Source organism: Silurus aristotelis (genome assembly GCF_946808225.1).
Source record: "Silurus aristotelis genome assembly, chromosome: 10".
NCBI classification, from domain to species: Eukaryota; Metazoa; Chordata; class Actinopteri; order Siluriformes; family Siluridae; genus Silurus; species Silurus aristotelis.
The window spans coordinates 2339936-2357806 of NC_139583.1; the positions used below are offsets into that span (position 1 = coordinate 2339936).

General features: G+C 43.2%; 1 protein-coding gene and 1 long non-coding RNA gene across 3 annotated transcripts in view; one reads left to right on the forward strand and one right to left on the reverse strand.

Moving 5' to 3' along the window:
* The window catches only part of LOC310732221, a 3909-nt gene extending 907 nt beyond the window's left edge, over positions 1-3002 (forward strand). The window contains exons 2-3 of the long non-coding RNA XR_014535401.1: positions 624-866; positions 2729-3002. This is a non-coding gene — a long non-coding RNA (uncharacterized lncRNA). The remainder of the gene's footprint in view (positions 1-623; positions 867-2728) is intronic.
* The window catches only part of prtga (protogenin homolog a (Gallus gallus)), a 32060-nt gene that overhangs the window by 5926 nt on the left and 8263 nt on the right, over positions 1-17871 (reverse strand). For both annotated transcript variants that reach the window (XM_083552213.1, XM_083552212.1), the window contains exons 3-10: positions 11774-11918; positions 10920-11053; positions 10542-10838; positions 10263-10422; positions 9678-9925; positions 6065-6229; positions 5193-5498; positions 3663-3854 (exon numbers count right to left, since the gene is read on the reverse strand). In XM_083552213.1, the coding sequence (XP_083408339.1) occupies positions 3663-3854; positions 5193-5498; positions 6065-6229; positions 9678-9925; positions 10263-10422; positions 10542-10838; positions 10920-11053; positions 11774-11918 (1647 nt within the window). The remainder of the gene's footprint in view (positions 1-3662; positions 3855-5192; positions 5499-6064; positions 6230-9677; positions 9926-10262; positions 10423-10541; positions 10839-10919; positions 11054-11773; positions 11919-17871) is intronic.

Here is a 17871-nt window from a genome sequence, read left to right on the forward strand (position 1 = left end):
TAAGATGGCACACATGCTATAATGGACTGTAATGACCTTGTGTGAGTGTGTGTGAGTGTGTGTGTGTGTGTGTGTGTGTGTGTGTGTGTGTGTGTGTGTGTGTGTGAGTGTGTATGTATGTGTGTATGTGTGAGTGTGTGTGAGTGTGTGTGAGTGTTCCAGACAAACACTGTAACGTGACGACCAATCGGATTTGAGCTTTCAGTTAGTAAACACACCTATTCATGAGAGTTTTTTACACACACACACACACACACACACACACACACACACACACACACACACACACACACACACACACACACACACTATCGCTCTCCACTCGTTTTTCTCATCTTCACCTTGCTTTAAAAGATCACGAGGGCTTGTTCTTCTTCTGCTTCCATTAGGGGTCTCGACAGTGTTACATCCATCGTATCACCCTGTCCTCTACATCTGCATCTTTTAAACCCTTCAGCCATCACTACATCCATAAACCTCCTCCTCGGTCCTTCCTTCTGTCCTGTTCTATCCATCCCTCCATCAAGATACCTCATGTCCCTCCTCTGCACATGACCAAACCATCTCAATCACCTTGTCTCAAGATGTCCTACCTCCTCTAATAAACTCAATTCTCTCCACAGCTCTGGTGGATCTATGAGACGATGGTGCTGATGCTGAACAATCATGTGTTAATGTTAAACCTTTAGAAGCTGAACTAGTCCGAAAAGAAGAGAGAAGATCTGGACGAGGAAAACGGAACGCTAAAGCGCCGCCGCATCGCTCCGTCTTTCCACGCAGATGATCCCCAAAAGAGCCAGAAGAACTACAGCACTTGCTGCTGCGGCACCGTGCGAAGCGACTGAACTCTTGTGCGTTGATCTGAGGTCAGTCTGAACGAGGCAGAGCCATAAATACACTGCTGTTATTCCTATAGCAAAAAGTCTCCACATGCACTGACAGAAGATATGCCACCTTTAACCTGACCGCCTCCACGCTCGTATTTTACACCGCTGACAGCACGGCTGGAAAAGCAGCCTGTGTGTGTGTGTGTGTGTGTGTGTGTGTGTGTGTGTGTGTGTGTGTGTGTGTGTGTGTTTAAATGCCTAACTGACTTGTCCATGCTTTTACATAATGTGAGTTAGAAGTTGTGTATTTTTTCTGTGTCCTTGTGTGTGTGTGTGTGTGTGTGTGTGTGTGTCGTGGTTGTTAAAGTTCTCTAGAAGGTTGTGAGAGCTTCAGCTCCAGGTCCAGAAGCTTTGAAGTGAAGCTCCCCCATGAGCGCCGGCTCATGGCGACCATAAACCCCGCCGTAAATCTTCTCCTCCATCTCAAGCTCCCTTTCCCCTCCACCCTTCTGTCCTCCTAATTCAGTGTACACGGGAACAGATCTCTGCTTTCACCCTGACGTGTGCTTGGAGTTGTTCTTATTTCTGTTTGAATAAACCACACGATTGTGATTGGGAACATCAGCGTAGTCAGTTGCATTTATTATGTTTTTTTTTATTATTTATGAATGACCATATTTTTTTATTACTCAATTACTGTTTTCAGTTAAAGCGTCGCTTAAAAAACAATAAGATTTATGTATCGCCTTCAGTTTCCGTTTCATTCTAAAAAGAAAAGTAAATTCGTGCCATCTCTAGTATAAACTCTCATTATTTCATCACACCCATCCATATTTATATCCACTATAAGCCTTTCATCTCTCCATCTTCCCATCTACCCATCTGAGGTGTTTGATTTGATGTAACTTCTTGAACTGACTTAGTTTGCAATTGTTTAATCTATCAATCAATTTTTCCATCAATCTATTCATCCATTTAACCACCCATTCATCCTTTCATCTATGCATCCATCCAACCATCACTCCATTAATCCACCAATCATTCCATTAATACACCCATTGATCCAACCATCCATCCACCCATCATTCCAACAATCCACCCATCCATCCACCCATCATTCCATTAATCCACCCATCCATCCATCCATCCATCCATCCATCCATCCATCCATCCATCCATCCATCCATCCATCCATCCATCCATCCATCTATCCACCCACCCATCCATCAATCCACCCATCCATCCACCCATCATTCCTACAATCCACCCATCCATCCACCCATGGATGGGTGAATCATTACATTGATCCATCCATCCATCCATCCATCCATCCATCCATTCAGCCACCCATCCATCCATCAATCCACCCATCCATCCACCATCATTCCAACAATCCACCCACCCATCCATCCATCCATCCATCCATCCATCCATCCATCCATCCATCCATCCATCCATCCATCCATCCATCCATCCATCCACACATCATTCCATCCATCCATCCATCCATCCATCCATCCATCCATCCATCCATCCATCCATCCATCCATCCATCCATTAATTAATCCAAGTATATGATAGTAGAAGTTAGTAGTTGTAGCTCAGTGGTCGAGGTGTTCTTCTTCAGAGAAGAAGCTCAGCACCACTAAGCCACCACAGTTGATCCCGTGATGAAGGCAGTGATAAATGAGATCATTGTAAGTCGCTCAGAAGAGGAATTAGGAGACGTCTGTAACAACTGTATATGTTTCATGTATGTTTCCTCCTTTAGCTGAGTGTTCACCTCACACTCCCCCCAAAACCCCAAACTCGTCTCCTTTCAACCAAAAGTGCACCAAAATGATCTGAATATCAGCTGCTGACCAGCTGGATGACCTTTTTCTCTCACTCTCCATCCACAGATGGCCAGAGTCTCTCCTGCAGAGCAGCCCGGTGTGTGCCCTCACTCCACAAACGGAACGAGATAAAGGCCGACCTTTTGGGGGCTGAAGGTTGAACATTCAGTGCTCCTCTGTTTATCCCCCCACCAATTCTCCGGCCGCAGCAGAGGATCATGGGAGGTCAGAGGCCACTGAGAGAGGTCAGGGATAAGGGAGGAGCAAGTTGGACACTGAGGAAAGAAAGTGTGGGGGATTTTTTTGGAGAAGTTTTGAAAAGAACCTTTCAATCTATCACCCACTGTCAATAGAGCCGATACCCACAACCCCCCTGCTCTCGCATTGTTCTGCTCGGCCAATAGCGTTCGCCTTCGGGGTTTCACTAATAAACGAGTGAACCATTGCGTTTGTTCTGAGTACTGACTGGACTGAACTTGTTTTGCTGAAAGAAGAAACATAGTTTCTGGCTTCAGAACAGGAGGACAGGTCAAAGAGCACCATTACCAATGATCAGTTTTCTCCCGAAAGGCATATTTTTCTAGCCTATGACATAACCGAGAACTAAGAATGGAACAATGTCCTGGAAAATTGCAATTTTCATTATTTTCTGAAAGAAATCCATCCATCCATCCATCCATCCATCCATCCATCCATCCATCCATCCATCCACCCATCAATGCAAGGGTTCTCAGTGGTAAAGGTGTTGAACTTCTTTTAAGAAGAAGCTCAGCACCACCAAGCTACCACAGTTGCTCCCTTGATGAAGGCCCTTAACCTTCACCTGCTCAATGTATAAATGAGATCATTGTAATTTGCTCTGCAGAGGAATTAGGAGGCGTCTGCAAAATGGCATAAATGTAAATGTATTTGTTTCCTCCTTCAGCTTAATCTGATGGATGATCTCTAATCTACCCTACACCCTACCCCTTGCAGTAGTAAGAGAGTTGTCAGTGTTTACCGAGGCCTCCGATGGTGTGGCGGTTGATGTGCGGTGGTATCAGGATGGGCGGGCTCTTTGGCTGACTCTCCTCATTGTAGAAGAGCCTGAATCCCTGAAGGCCGGCCACCCAACTTCCTGCAGCCAAGCGCCATCGCACCACCAGAGTCGTACAGTTTAGGGGCTCCAGCTGCAGCTCTGGCGCCAGGGGCACTAGAAAAATTACATTCAAATCAATTTCCACTGCATTATTAGTAGTAGACCCCTGCCTGACTTAACCCCACCCACAAAACCCACCCATCTCCATCCTCTACCCTCCTATTAAACTTAATGAGGTTAAACTTTAAATCAGTTCCATCAATTCAACTCAAGACGTCTTGTGGGCTCGTTAGTTTCGCTCCTGTTCCTCATTTTACTGCCGTGTTCACGGTTTACGACTCAACTTTTCATTTGTACGGTGAGCTCATAAATAAATACAACAAAAGCAATAAAGCTGGAGTGAATCCGTTCACCAAAAAAAATAAATAAACAAACCACTCTTTACTGAGGAGACTCACGTGAGCACACTTTTATTAAGTGTTACAGCTCTTTTTAACAGGCTTGAGTCCCTGAGCTCTGGGGACCAAACGGTCCTGTTAAAAAACAGACTTTCGTGGATTTGGTATATTTATAATAATAATTATAATTTATATAGAGGAACTGGTTTAGCACTAAGTGTTTAAAAAAAAAAAAAAAAAAAAAGATACTTTCTATTCTGCCTCTCAGAACTCATGGTGCCTGCAGGCTCTCGTTTTATGGTCCGTGACTGAAGCTTTTTCGACGTGCCCCACAGCCGGGGTCAGAGTTTAGAGCTCAGTAACCAGCACAACGCCTTAACGGGAGGGTTATAGCAAGCACTTAACATGCACAGATAGATGGAGATAGAGGGAGAGAGAATGCAAAAAAGTGTGTACCAAAGAAGCAGAAGGAGAGGAAAGATTTCCGCAGGTTTCACAAAGACTTTTTAAGACCCTTTTCAGACACACACATTGTTAGCGGTTGGCCTTAATCAAGCCCTTAATTACATTTTACTCGCTCCAATAACAGGAAGCTGATTGGCTGTTGCATGTTGGTCTTATTTGTAGTCGTAATACAGCGAATTATATTTGGATCAGTGAAAGAAAGAACTACAACAACCACAGAAACTATCAAACAAGTGCTGCAGGAGCATTTCAATGAGCATTAAAGGCAGCGTTACATGAACATTGGAATATTAATATCTGTTTAGAATTATTTAAGACCAAGAACAGCGAATTAAAGACTTTTAAGACCCCACGGAAACCCTGAAAAGGACAAGCAAAGAGATAAAAGCTGAAAAAATGGATACTCATTAGGACAGAGAAAAAAGTTATTGAAGATAATTCCCACTGGGGAGCCAAACGATTTGAGAAATCATCCACCATCAAATCATCTGAAGATGAAAAGACAACTGATCACGCAGTGTATTAGAAACTGGTGTTACAGAAGTCCCAAAGAAGTGAGAAGGAAATGAATGGAGCATCTCTAGATTACCTTCCCGGCTGGAGGTCTTGGGGGTCCTGTGGGAGGTCCAGGTGCATGGCTCTCCCCAGCCCACGCTAGTAGATGCGGCGATCCTCAGAAGGTAGACGGTATCAGGCTGCAGGCCCTCCAGCAAGTGCTGTGTTTGGTCTCCGGGCAGCTCTATTTGCGTGGTGGCTCCCTCAGAACCGGCCCGGTACCACAGGCGATATTCTGAAACACGACCGCGGCTCAGCTTCGGTGCCAACGGGAGCCATGACACCTGGATATCTGTGGGACTGCGGCTGGTGAGGGACAGCTCCGGGGCACGGAGAGGAACTGAGAAGAGACAGGCATATACAACAAGACTGTTTGAGATACTTAACACCATGGCACGGCTCAAGTCGAGAGGGTGTGGTGAACAGAACAGTTGAGCATTAAGAGCCTTACTCAAGGGCCCAGCAGTGGGAAATTGCTGGGGCTGGGATTTGAACTCAAGACCTTCTGATCCAGATTATTTATTTGAGTTGATATATTTTTCATTAAGTTGTTTTTATGTCTTTCCACCGAGCAAAGTGTAGAATAAAACAGCACTTGGGATAAACCCTGGAAGACCTGAGCTGGAGAGGTGAAGGTATTCTACTCAATATCACTTTGTTTAATGATTCACTAGAGTCCTTTCATCTGTTTCTTTCTCCTCCCCCTCAGTCTTTCTTTCTCTTTCTTTATCCCTTTGTTCCTCTCACAAGAACTGACTACTTAAAGGGTAAAAGGGTGTATACTACTATCCCAATTACTCAGCATGATCACCCTTTGACCTTTCGCAGGACAGAACTAAGGCTCAGAGAATCCCATATTTCAACACACCACACAAACACACACACGTTTGTAAATCGAATTCTCACCATCCTCGAGTGTGTGCTGGATGAAATGGTCGGACATGCGGCTGGCTCCCATAGGCATGTACGCTACAATGTAGAAGGTGTAGTTCTGAGCCGGAGCCAGGTCGTCGACAATGTAGCGGGTGGTGTCGTTACCGATTACAACCTGGTACTCTTCGTTGTTAAGACCTGTTAGAAAAAAAACATTATAAAGCACTTAATAACTATACCGGTGGATTAAAGTATTTTGATCCTAATACTTTATACACAATTCTCTTTTAATTAGTAAATAGTGTTTAATGTATAGTGTATAATGTAAAACGTATAGTGTGTAATCTATACTGTATAATACATAATGTTAAGTAAGTATAGCATAGTGTATAATGTATGTTGTATTGTGTATAATGGATACTATAAAGTGCATAGAAGTGAAAGTACATATTTAAAGAGTATATTGGGGGGAGTGGTGGCTCCAGCGGTTAAGGCGCTGGGTTGCCGATCGGAAGGTCTGGGGTTCAAGCCCCGGTATCGCCAAGCTGCCACTCTTGGGCCCTTGAGCAAGGCCCTTAACCCTCTATGCTCCGGGGATCCCTTACGAGGGAAATATCAAGGTCCGTGACGTCGGAGTGACGTGGGGCCACCTTCCCGTGGGCTCACCACCTGCAGGAGGGACCGTAAGGGACGGTGCTGTGAGGATTGGGCAGCAGTCGAAGGCGGGGGCCTGCTTAGACTGCTGCCCCCGCAACCCGGATTACGGATAAGCGGGAGAAAATGAATGAATGAATAAAGAGTATATTGTACTGTATAATATACCATAGTGTATAGTGTATATTGTATAGTTGAAAATGTATCCTGTAAAGTGTATAGTGTATAATTTCTAGTCTATAATGTAAAGATTCTATAGCATAGTGTAAAATGTATATTGTAAAGTGTATCATTTCTAGTGTATATAGTGTAAAGAGCATGGAGCACCGTGTACAATGTAGAGTGCATAGTGATATATTTTGCGTATTTGTAAAGCAAAATCCTGGCTGTGAAAGTTCCTTTTAGTCCAATATTTCAGTGTATTTAAACAATGTAATGTTTGTGAATGACAATAACGAAACATTAATTAAGATCAATATTAATGAATATGAGATGCAGCTTAAATGCTGACTGGGTGGTCATTTTATAACAAATTGTCATTTACGTGTCTTCAATAGGAAGTAAATGGGAAGAGGGCAGGATCTATTTGCTGAAAGTTTACAGGACCACTTTCTGTGCAGCGCCTGTGTCCTCTGTGGCATTTACATGCGGTAATCAGGACATAATTGCTTAATCGGACCCCCGGCCAGCTTTTTTTTATCCTTCCTCATTAATCCTATTCTGCTCTCTGCCTAATGAACCAGTGCGGTTATTCTAATCGGGGCCCCACCGCACAAGAGACGTGTCAACTCAATCAAATCGGTCACGCCTTCTTAAACGGCGGATTTAAATCCGGGGGAGCGGGGCTGAATTCCACGCGCCGATTTTCTCACACGTCCAGCACGTTTGATAGGGCTTTAATTAGTCCGGATTAGCCGGCACGCACAAAAGAATAACAAGAAGGATTGAGTTCCTAATTTCAGACCTGGCAAAAGATCCTTGAGTACCAGAAAGAGAGAAAAGCGACGGTTAAGCAACAAGAAAAGCCTTGTTCTCTGGCTGAATGGCCTCCTCGCTGACTTTGCTACACTTTGATTGAAGTTTAACACACACACACACACACACACACACACACACACACACACACACACACACACACACACACACACACACATGGACAATGCCTGAGCTGCACAACTCAGACTCTCTCACACACTCCCTATCTACATCTCCTGCTTTATGATCCTGCTAATTAGTAAGGAATGCTGAATGGCTCCTGAGGATTCCTCAGTCGCTAAAAGGCGTAACGGCACCTAAAACCATCAGAAAAGAGCAGCACTGAGTGAAAAACTATCCCTCTCTCTCTCTCTCTGAAAGTGCTAGCAGGTGTTTCCTTCCCTGACTTTTCTTTCTGGTGATAAAGGACCATCAATTAGGCTGAAAAGGACAGACGGGAACAAAAATATATATATATTCGTGTCCAAAAGTGACTTTTGCTGCCTCGTTATGAACAATAAGCACACCCAGCATGCTTCAAGAGCACAATAAGGAACCAGCAGGACGTTACTGTAAAGTGGTACGTTCCCAGAACTGGGCTTTATTTAGCCTCTAGAAATCAGGATTGTTCCAGGATAAATGGTGGTGCCACTGTGTTTGGGATTTACGTTATTGTATTCCCACTGGACCGAAACTATTGTAGCCGTGTTGGTATTGTGATGAGGACTCTTTTTTTTTATTTTTTTTAAATGGACCAAAAAACCCATGAGAAAGAGTAGCAATTGTACATTTCAGTGAATGAACTCTGAATGAGAAGAACACTTGGGGTCACGCAGGCTTTTAGGAATTTCCTGCTAGATCATAAGTGGGTGAATATTTTATTCCATATTCAATAAAAACAAAAGTGAGTCTCTCATGGGTGGAGTTAAAGCTATACCCCTGAAAGTATGTGCACCCCCTTAACCATCACACCCATGTAGTATTGAAAGCACACAATTGTACAGAATGCCTTGTGCCGTAGCATTAAAAATCCCCTTCGCTGGAACTAAGAGGCTCAAACAGTGTTTCAGTACGATTAGGACTGTGTACACATGGTGGGCTTCATGAAGATATGTGTGTCAAAGTTGGAGTGTCCTGACCTCAGCAAAGCCTTTCCAAAACGAGTGCCTATTAAAACAAAAAAATCGCTTTCGGTCTTTACAGTGTTTCTCATTTGCTTTGTTGATCAAAATATATTATACTGGTTTCACCCGAAAAGTTTTCACCTCCAAAACATCTTAGCATCGATTCATTAAAGGCAAAATAGTTAAACCAGTTGTCAGAATCAGATTTCTCTTAAACTGTTTTTGTAAGTGTGTCTTGAATGGATGAATTGTGCAGATGAATCCTGAATGTCAGTAATGAAAGCGAGGGAACGACATCAGATCAACCAATGATCAACTAGTTCTCTAAAACAGGTCACAGGTAAATCATGTGAATTCAATTGGTGACAAAGTGAAACACAGAATTACAATTTCTGAAAACAGGAAAAACACAAAAGTGAATTTCTTGCAATCGACATCCCACATACAGAAATGTGTAGATTTGTGCTGTTGAAATTCATAGATACCAAACAGGAGAAATTCATCCTTGTGCATTTTCACTGATTGTAACCCAAACCGTAGTTTACATCAGAAGCACTAAAACCATGCGCCGTCACACTGATAACACGACTAAACGTTTAGACGATCTCGTAGGACTCGTCATTCTGACGACAATGAGACGTTCGTTGACACAAATTCTTACTTTTGAGAGGATTTTGAGAAAAGTCCAGACTTTTGCAAGAAATCCACTGTGTTTTGCAGTTTGTACAAACTGTTTTAAAAAAATGCATTTATTAAGAATGCGAATATTAAGGATTAAAAAAATTCTCCAAAGCAACTGAGAAAAACTGTAACTGTAAGTCTCAGAAAGCCTGTACGTTATTCAGCTCTAGCATCTGATTCCGTGATGCGACATATCAGAGAGTCGGATTTACCTTCCGCTTTCATGTAGTGGATGGAGTAAGCGATGACTTTGTCGGCGTTGTACGCCGGTTTCTCCCACGCCAGCAGGATGGCCGAGCTGGACACTGTATCTGCGTGGATGTTCCTGGGAGCGCTGGGCCGATCTTCAGACATCACCACGATGAGGCGCGCCGTGGACAGCACTGAGCCTTGCTCGTTCTCAGCTTGGCATTGGTAAATCGCGTCATCCTCTGGGATGATCTGGTTTATCACCAGTTTGCTGCAAAAACAAGCATCATGCCGTCACATAGTACCGTTATTTTGACCTAGAGCATACCCGTTTTTGGGTGTGCACACCCGTTTTTACAGATGGCAGCACAAGGCTGCATGCACAGTTACAGGGAGCACCGACCTTCAAAAGACAGTGTGCCAAAAGACATGGTGCTATTCTGACTATGTGAATTACTATTCATTATTTTCATCATAAACAGCAAGAAAAACATGTCGTATTAACACCTAAAGAAGAGGATTATGAATGTTTGGGTGAATTCCCTGGTTGTCATGAACCCTGGTTATTTACAGTCTATAAAACTGCTTTTTATATCACTACTTCATACCTGTTGTACATCTTGATGCGTCCGTTGGAGTGTATGAACTCGCCATTTTTAAGCCATGTGATGCGTGGAGTGGGCATCCCCTCAGCCTGGCACACAAAGCGCCCGGTGCCAGCGCGTGGACGAGTCAGACTCTCTGGCCACTCCACCAGAGACGGGGGCTCTGAAATGACATAACATAAATCTTAAAAAGTCCAACAAACAACCTTAAACTAAAATCCATGTTACTCATGGCCGCTTTAATTTAGTTGGGCTATGCGTGATATAATAAAGTCTCCTTACCGAGGATGGTGACGTTAGCGGCGGCGAGCGTGAAGTTCCTGGTCCCTGGCGTGGTCGCTCGGCACACGTACACGCCCGCGTGCTGCCTCCTGACGTCCGAGATGAGCAGGTTGCCGTTGCCAAGTACTTTCGTGTTGTAGACGTCAATGGGCTTGTGGTCAGCGCGGCTCCACGAGATCAGCGGCCGAGGATTCCCCACCGCCACACATTCTAAGAGAGCGCTGCCGTGGGTCGCTACGGTGAGGTTCCGTGGCCCGGCGATGATATGCGGCCTCTGGGGAACCCTGGGAGAAGGAGCTACACCCAGACATAGTGATGATTAGAATAGAAACAAAATAACAAATTAAATTAAAGTGTTATCCGTCACGTGGGGGTTACCTGGGGTTACTGTCAGAGTGGCCTCCACACTCCTGCGACGACTGGCGATGTTCGCCGCCACGCATCTGTAATGCCCTGCGTCTCTTCGCTCTACTCCCTGAATCTGCAGCACTCCACCAGGCAGCACCGTGATTCTAAATAACGTCATAGGAATTCGTAAAAAAAACACTTTTGACAGTACCACTGTGTACTAGGTGGTATCAAAAAACTAAAAAGACTAATGGTATAACTGGTGATATTCTGACCACTTGCGTTACCACATCTGCCATTTCATCATGGACAGCAAGTTTGAAAAAAGGCAAATGTTAAATTCTGTGTGTAACTGGGCAAATCAGCCACAGAGACGTTTAACACAACATACGATTGACAAATCATTTGAGGTGTTTTGAACAACCAGCATTTCAAGAGCGGAAGAACATCACTGGAAGACAATGAGAGATCAGGAAGACTTTTGATGAGCTCAAACCCCCTAAAAATGTTTGAAACCATTCAGAAACTTGTGCACAATGATCGCTGGAGAACAATCCACATAATCTTACTTCCGCACCCACCCTACTCGCTAGATTTGGCTCCTGCGGACTTCGCCCTCTTCCCGAATATGAAGATCCAGCTCGCTGTTTCGACAACGTTAAGGAGATCCCGCACAAATCACAGAAGGCACTTGACATGTTTCGAAAAGAGGACTTTCAGGACACATTTTAGAAGCACGCTGGGGGCGCTGTATTGCTGTGCGAGGGGACTATTTTGCAGGTGATATTGTGTAAACGTAGATAAATAAAGTGCTTTCTTGTAAACAGAGTGAGTCTCTAAACATTTTGATACACCCTCGTATGTAACTCTGTGGCAGTGTTTACCTGTTGGTGGCCAGCGGTAAAGTGACTCGGTTGAAATCCCAGGTGATGATTGGTGGAGGAACGGCGCTGATTTTGCAGCTGAAGCGTGCGACCGAACCCTCCGTCACTACTATGGAGGAAGGCTGCTGGGTGAATGTGGAAATACCTGAAGGGACAGAGAGAAAAAAAGTGCTTTCCTTGTAGACGTGTGGGAAAAATCAATGTTTTCTGTTCTGCTGCGGAGAACAAGGTTACTCTGAGAAAGTCCAGGTGATGCATCCAGCTTCACTTTTCAAATCTTAGTTTGGATGATTTCTCATCTCCCTGCCTCATGCTTAATCTAGAAAGGGTTTTTGGTTCTGGAAACTGTAAAAGGTCTGCACTTTTCACTTGTTTGGGGTGTGGGTCAGGAAACAATTGTTGGATGAAAACGGTCGATCTTATTCGAAGTAGTTTTAGCCCATGGTTGATCTTACTTGGGGACGTGGTATCTCAATGGTTAAGGCTCTGGATTACTCGTCAGGGGTTCAAGTTCTGGTACCACCAAACTGCCACCCCTTGTGCAAGGCTTTTAACCCTCTCTGGTTTAGGGGCATCATGCCTGCATATGCACTCTGATAATGTATATGTGACATATAGAAGCCTCTTTCTCCTTCGCTTGTTCTGTTCCCCAAAATGCTCTGAAATATAATTATGTGCACAGAGAGGGGACAGGTGAGGCGAGGTGAGGCAAGGCAAGGCAAGGCTAGGCGAGGCAAGGCGAGGCAAGGCGAGAACACTCACAATGGAAGCGGTGAAACCAAAGAACTGAGCAGAATGTCCAGGTGCACTACAACACTACAAGAGTCTCTTCTTTCCGACTAATGGCTTTGTCCAGGGTTAAAATGACCCAAGAGCCATATTCAGAGAGAAAATAAAAAGAGAGAAGGGAAGTGGAAGAGTAAAAGGCGATACACGATACAGTCTCGGCGTATCACGTGGATGAGCTCTGAGAACCAAAAGGTCTTTAGATAAACACGGACACGTCAGATCTCACAACAGCGCAAAGCTGTCCTTTTGGTCACGCTTGGTGGTGAAGCAAGAATCAAATCTTCACCTTTTTTTCTGTGAAATCTTTCTCTCACTCTCTCTCTCTCTCTCTCTCTTTCTCTCTCTCTCTCTCTCTCTCTAAACCTGCCTACTAAACATCCTCTCCTTCGATACCCCTGACCTGTCGATGGCCATCAGCTTGTCAATACCCCATGGACAGCCCATGTGCTGTCAATTTTCTTTTTTTAAATCAAGCGTTTTTTTTTCTTATGATATTAATGGCTGAAATTCGATGCATTTATAGAGACTGCTTGTAAAACTTTTTTGATTTTACATGGCTGCAAAAAGCATTTTTATTTTTTTATATTTAAAAAATATGTTTATGTATTATTGGCTATTATATAAAAAAAATGTTTAAATATCAAACATTTGTATTATTTCTTTTACCTATTTTATACAAAATTATTACATTTTTATTAAATTTTTTATTTGTGATTTGTTTTCTGTTATATTTTTCCCTGCAATTCCTTAAAACAACAACCAACAATCTAATGCACAAAAAAAAATTACCAATAAAAAACTAAAACAATGAAAAACTAAAAAAAAGAATGCTTCAGCATCATATTATTCCAGTTAGACTGTAATAAAAATAAAAATAACTATAAAAAAAATTCTTTAAAAAAATTTAATTGTGACAATTTTCACACTACATTTGTCAACTCACTGCACAGTAATGCATAAAAAAAATAAATAAATAAAAATACTTAATAAAACTTTTTTAAAAAAGGGAATAAAAAGTATTAAAATTGACAATTAAAAATTTTAACATCGCATTAGTTTCTAGTCAGACTGTAATTATTGAAATAAAAATCAATATATAAAACTGCACACATTTAAACTTTTTTTGGGTAAAAAAAAAAAAAATAATAATTTACTTACACATCAAAATCCTACAGTCAAAAAGAATGTAGACTTTTTTCTTTGAAGAAACTGATCGAGTGTCTGTTGTTCTGCTGCATTTTAAAAAAGCTGCTTAGATTCTTTCGAGGATGTCGTTCAACATGCAATAATAATAAAACTAGTTCACAGACGTCACATGTTTCTATTCTCAGGTTTAAGCGTATTTACCTGTCTAAACGCTGCTTTCTACTTTTGGTCTTATCAGGTTCAGGAGCCATAAAACCCTTTCTAGCTTGTAGGACCGGTGCCTCCCTGCACCACCTCCACCTCCTCCACCTCACATAGAGTCTCACCCTCACGCACCAACAACACCTCCCTCACCATCTCCCACTATCTACACACTCGCTCACCACCTTACCCACTATATCCACCTCACCTACAATCAACACCTCCCTCACCATCTCCCACTATCTACACACTCGCTCACCACCTTACCCACTATCTCCACCTCACCTACAAACAACACCTCCAACACCATCTCCCACTATCTACACACTCGCTCACCACCTTACCCACTATCTCCACCTCACCTACAAACAACACCTCCAACACCATCTCAGCCTCCCCCACCATCATTACCTCCATCACCAATTCCCCCTCCATCTCACACTCCCCCACCATCTCCAACTCCTCCGCCATTCTCAAACTCCACCCGCACCACCACCTCCCATTCCCATCTCCACGTCCACCACCACCAAGTCCTCCAAAAACGCCTCCACCTCTGTCAGTACAGACCAAAGTTAGTAAAGTCGGGTAGTGATGCAGGTGAGGTGAGGAGGCCTGGCGTGCAGTCAGTGATCACATTCATCCTGTTCAATAGCGTTGGAGCTCTGTAGCAAAAGATCTTCTACAACTTCCAACCCATTTAAAGAATATCTCTTAATGGCAACGGCTTTAGGAACATTGTCATGCTGGAACTGGTTTGGATCTCAAAGTTCTAGTGAAAGGAAAATTTCATGATACTTTGTGGCAACAGTTTGGTGAAGAACGATGTACTTGAGCGTATATTAGGTCATAGATCATGAAGTTCTTGAAGGTTTATTTGTACGACTAAAGGAATAAAAAATTTATTTTAATTTCGCTTTGAGAGTGAAGTGGAGAGATCCAGTTGAATGTGGCTCTGGTGGTCGTGTGGCTCTGACTGACCGTGTGTGTGTGTGTATGTGTGTGTGTGTGTTATGATAAATGGATCAGTAAAACTTAGCTGGCATGTGTTAGTGTTTTAAACAGCGGGGAATCTCCATCTCCGTATGAAGTGAACTGATACGTTCTCCTGATGTTTTGGTTTGGGTTTCAGCGCTAAATGGCCTGATTTCTCGCCCCTGTTCACAGCCACTTCATCTTGACAGAGCTGGGCGATACGATGATATGACTCATATCCCGATACATGATGTCACTATATGTTTGGTTTCTCTCTCTCTCTCTCTCTCTCTCTCTCTCTCTCTCTCTCTCTGAAAGACTCTGAGGGCTGAAAAAGGCAGCTCTGTCTGTCTATTGATTTCTGGAGAAAGGCTGTAGTGAGAACTGAAGATAAGCTGCAGGGGGTCAATGAGCTTTGCATATATGTGTGTGTGTGTGTGTGTGTGTGTGTGTGTGCATGTGTGTGTGTGCATGCGTGTGTGTGAGATGGCTTTGTATGTCCTCCTAACTGCAAGAGATTACACTTTAAAATCATACTGTTTAGTATCAGCACTGATGCTGCATTCGATCATGATGATCTTTCATTGGGAAAGTTGGGGAAAAAAACATGGCTGCCTTCATGAATCTGATTTATTACCAGTGAACCGTTCGCTAAACGATGATGTGATGGTGTAAACTGTAGAAACTTATTTAACTTTCCACTCGTGCCATAAGCGACCATTTCCATTCACTTTGCGAACTTGGAGGGTCCTCTGTTCCTCGTCTTCTGTCCTTTGTTTCTAGTCGAATAAATTCTAATCATCAGAGCACGATTTTAACTCCAGTCCTACTTCAGATGTTAGCAAGCGTCGCAGCGTTTCGTCCTGCGTATTAGTTTCATCTCAACTATACGATTTTAAGGAAAAATGTATGAACTTATAAGTTGATTACTTACAATCCAGCTCTCCTTTTCTCCTCAGCCCTATTCGGATTGGATTCGTTTCTCAGAGTTTCTCAGAGGAAGATGGAGAAATAAAGTTTCTCGAAGGAGAAATAAGTTTCACAGAGGAGAATGGAGGAGAAATAAAAGAAGGATGGAAGAGAAATAAGTTTCTCACAAGAGGATGGAGGAGAAAAAATTGTCCCAGAGGAGAATGGAGCAAAAACATGAAATAAGTTTCTAAAAGTTAAATGGAGGAGAAATACGTTTCTCGGAGAAGGATGAATGAGAAAGAAGTTTCTTAGAGGAGGGTGGATGAAGAGGATGGAGGAGAAATAAGTTTCTCAGTAAAGGATAAAACATTTTCAGAGTAAGATGGAGTAGAAATAAGTTTCTCGGAGAAGGATGAAGGAGAAAGAAGTTTCTCAGTGGAGGATAGGTGAAAAAGAAATAGGGAATGGAGGATAAATTTGTTTCTTTTCTACTTTTTGACTACTTCCTCATATGACACCTCATTAGCGTGACCCGGTGTGTGAGATGGAGAAAGTGTGTGTGTGTGTGTGTGTTGAGAAATTGGTGATAAAATGTGCACTCTGGATAACCCGTGAGTCGGATCACACACAGGAAAGAGCCTCCACGTTTCTATCTCTTTCTCTTTCTGGACTCATTCTAGTGCACCACTTTATGGCCCTCTTGTTTTTCTTCCTTCACACAGATACAGCGGTGAAGGAAAAAGCTCTCGGGTGGAGGGGAAAGAATGCGGCGCTGAGAAGCTCAACAAATCAATCAGCCGATGCGAGAGCAAGGTTCCGAATGGCCTCCTTCTCTCAGTCTCTCTGTAACCAATTGCAAGCTCGACCTCGGCACCGCTCCACACACACCCTTTTGCCTTGAGCCTTATGGCCGGGAAAAGGGGGAGAGGGGGATGGGGGGAAGGGGCAAAGAGAAAGGGCAAAAGAATTCTCGGACCCTTATCTGTGTAAATCACTCAGTGTGTGCTTGCACACCCGCAGTCAGGACGAGAGTGTGATCTGCCCCTCTGACCCTCGCACTATTCAGAGATTGTTGGAGATTGAATTCTTAGCGTGGCTCTCGAAGCCGCAGGTCACCTTAATATTAAAGGACACACAGGAGCCGGGAGATGAAAGACATGAGTGAAGGGGTCTCAAAAAATCAGTACGTCAAAAACTATTGGTTATTCATTAAAACACTGAATCTGACAAGGTATGATGGATGGATGGATGGATCGATGGATGGATCGATGGAAGAGAAAAAGTTCAAACCAACATTTTTGCTCACTCAGTGAGACTTTACTCCCCGTTCTACCGCTCCTTCTCTTGTCTCCCAGTCTACAACCCCCTGAGCAATTTGCGGCGACCCCTGACCCTTCCGACCGCTGCCCCGAGGAAACCATGGAAACCTTTCATGTCCGGCACACAAGGAAATAAGTGGAGTGGAGGTTGGGTGCCTGGAGGTCCTGTCAACTAGGACCTGGTGAAACTTCCCCCCCCCAAGAGCACAAACTGGGATCCCTGGTATTATTCATATATATATATGATGTGCTGCAATTTAATATGGTGCAGATCACTTTTATTTCTTTGCTTCAGACAGACAGCAAATCATCGATTTACTTAAGTGCCTTCTGATTTCTAACGCATGTCCCCTTCACATACACATCTTTGTAGTGCAAAAAGAAAATGACAGATGTTCTTTCCCTGTTATGTGTGCAGGAAGTTACAGCTCTACCTCTGCCATGTTAATCTGTATTCCATGTGACTCTCAGTACACGCCTCAGTCTCCGTAGTGTTGTGATGCATCGTTTAGCGACGAGAAATCGATCTACATATCAAATATCGCTCACAAATTATGATCCACTTTTTAATTAATAAAAGTGTTGTGCATCTTCTAATAATGAGATATAAATAAATCTGTTTTTAGTGATGCAAATATGTAAAAAAAAAAAAAAACTATGCATCGCGATACAAATTTTGATGGGAATCTCTAAATCTTACCATCCCTAATTTATATACAAATCACCAGGAGCATAAGCGCTAACACGGGAACTCAATAT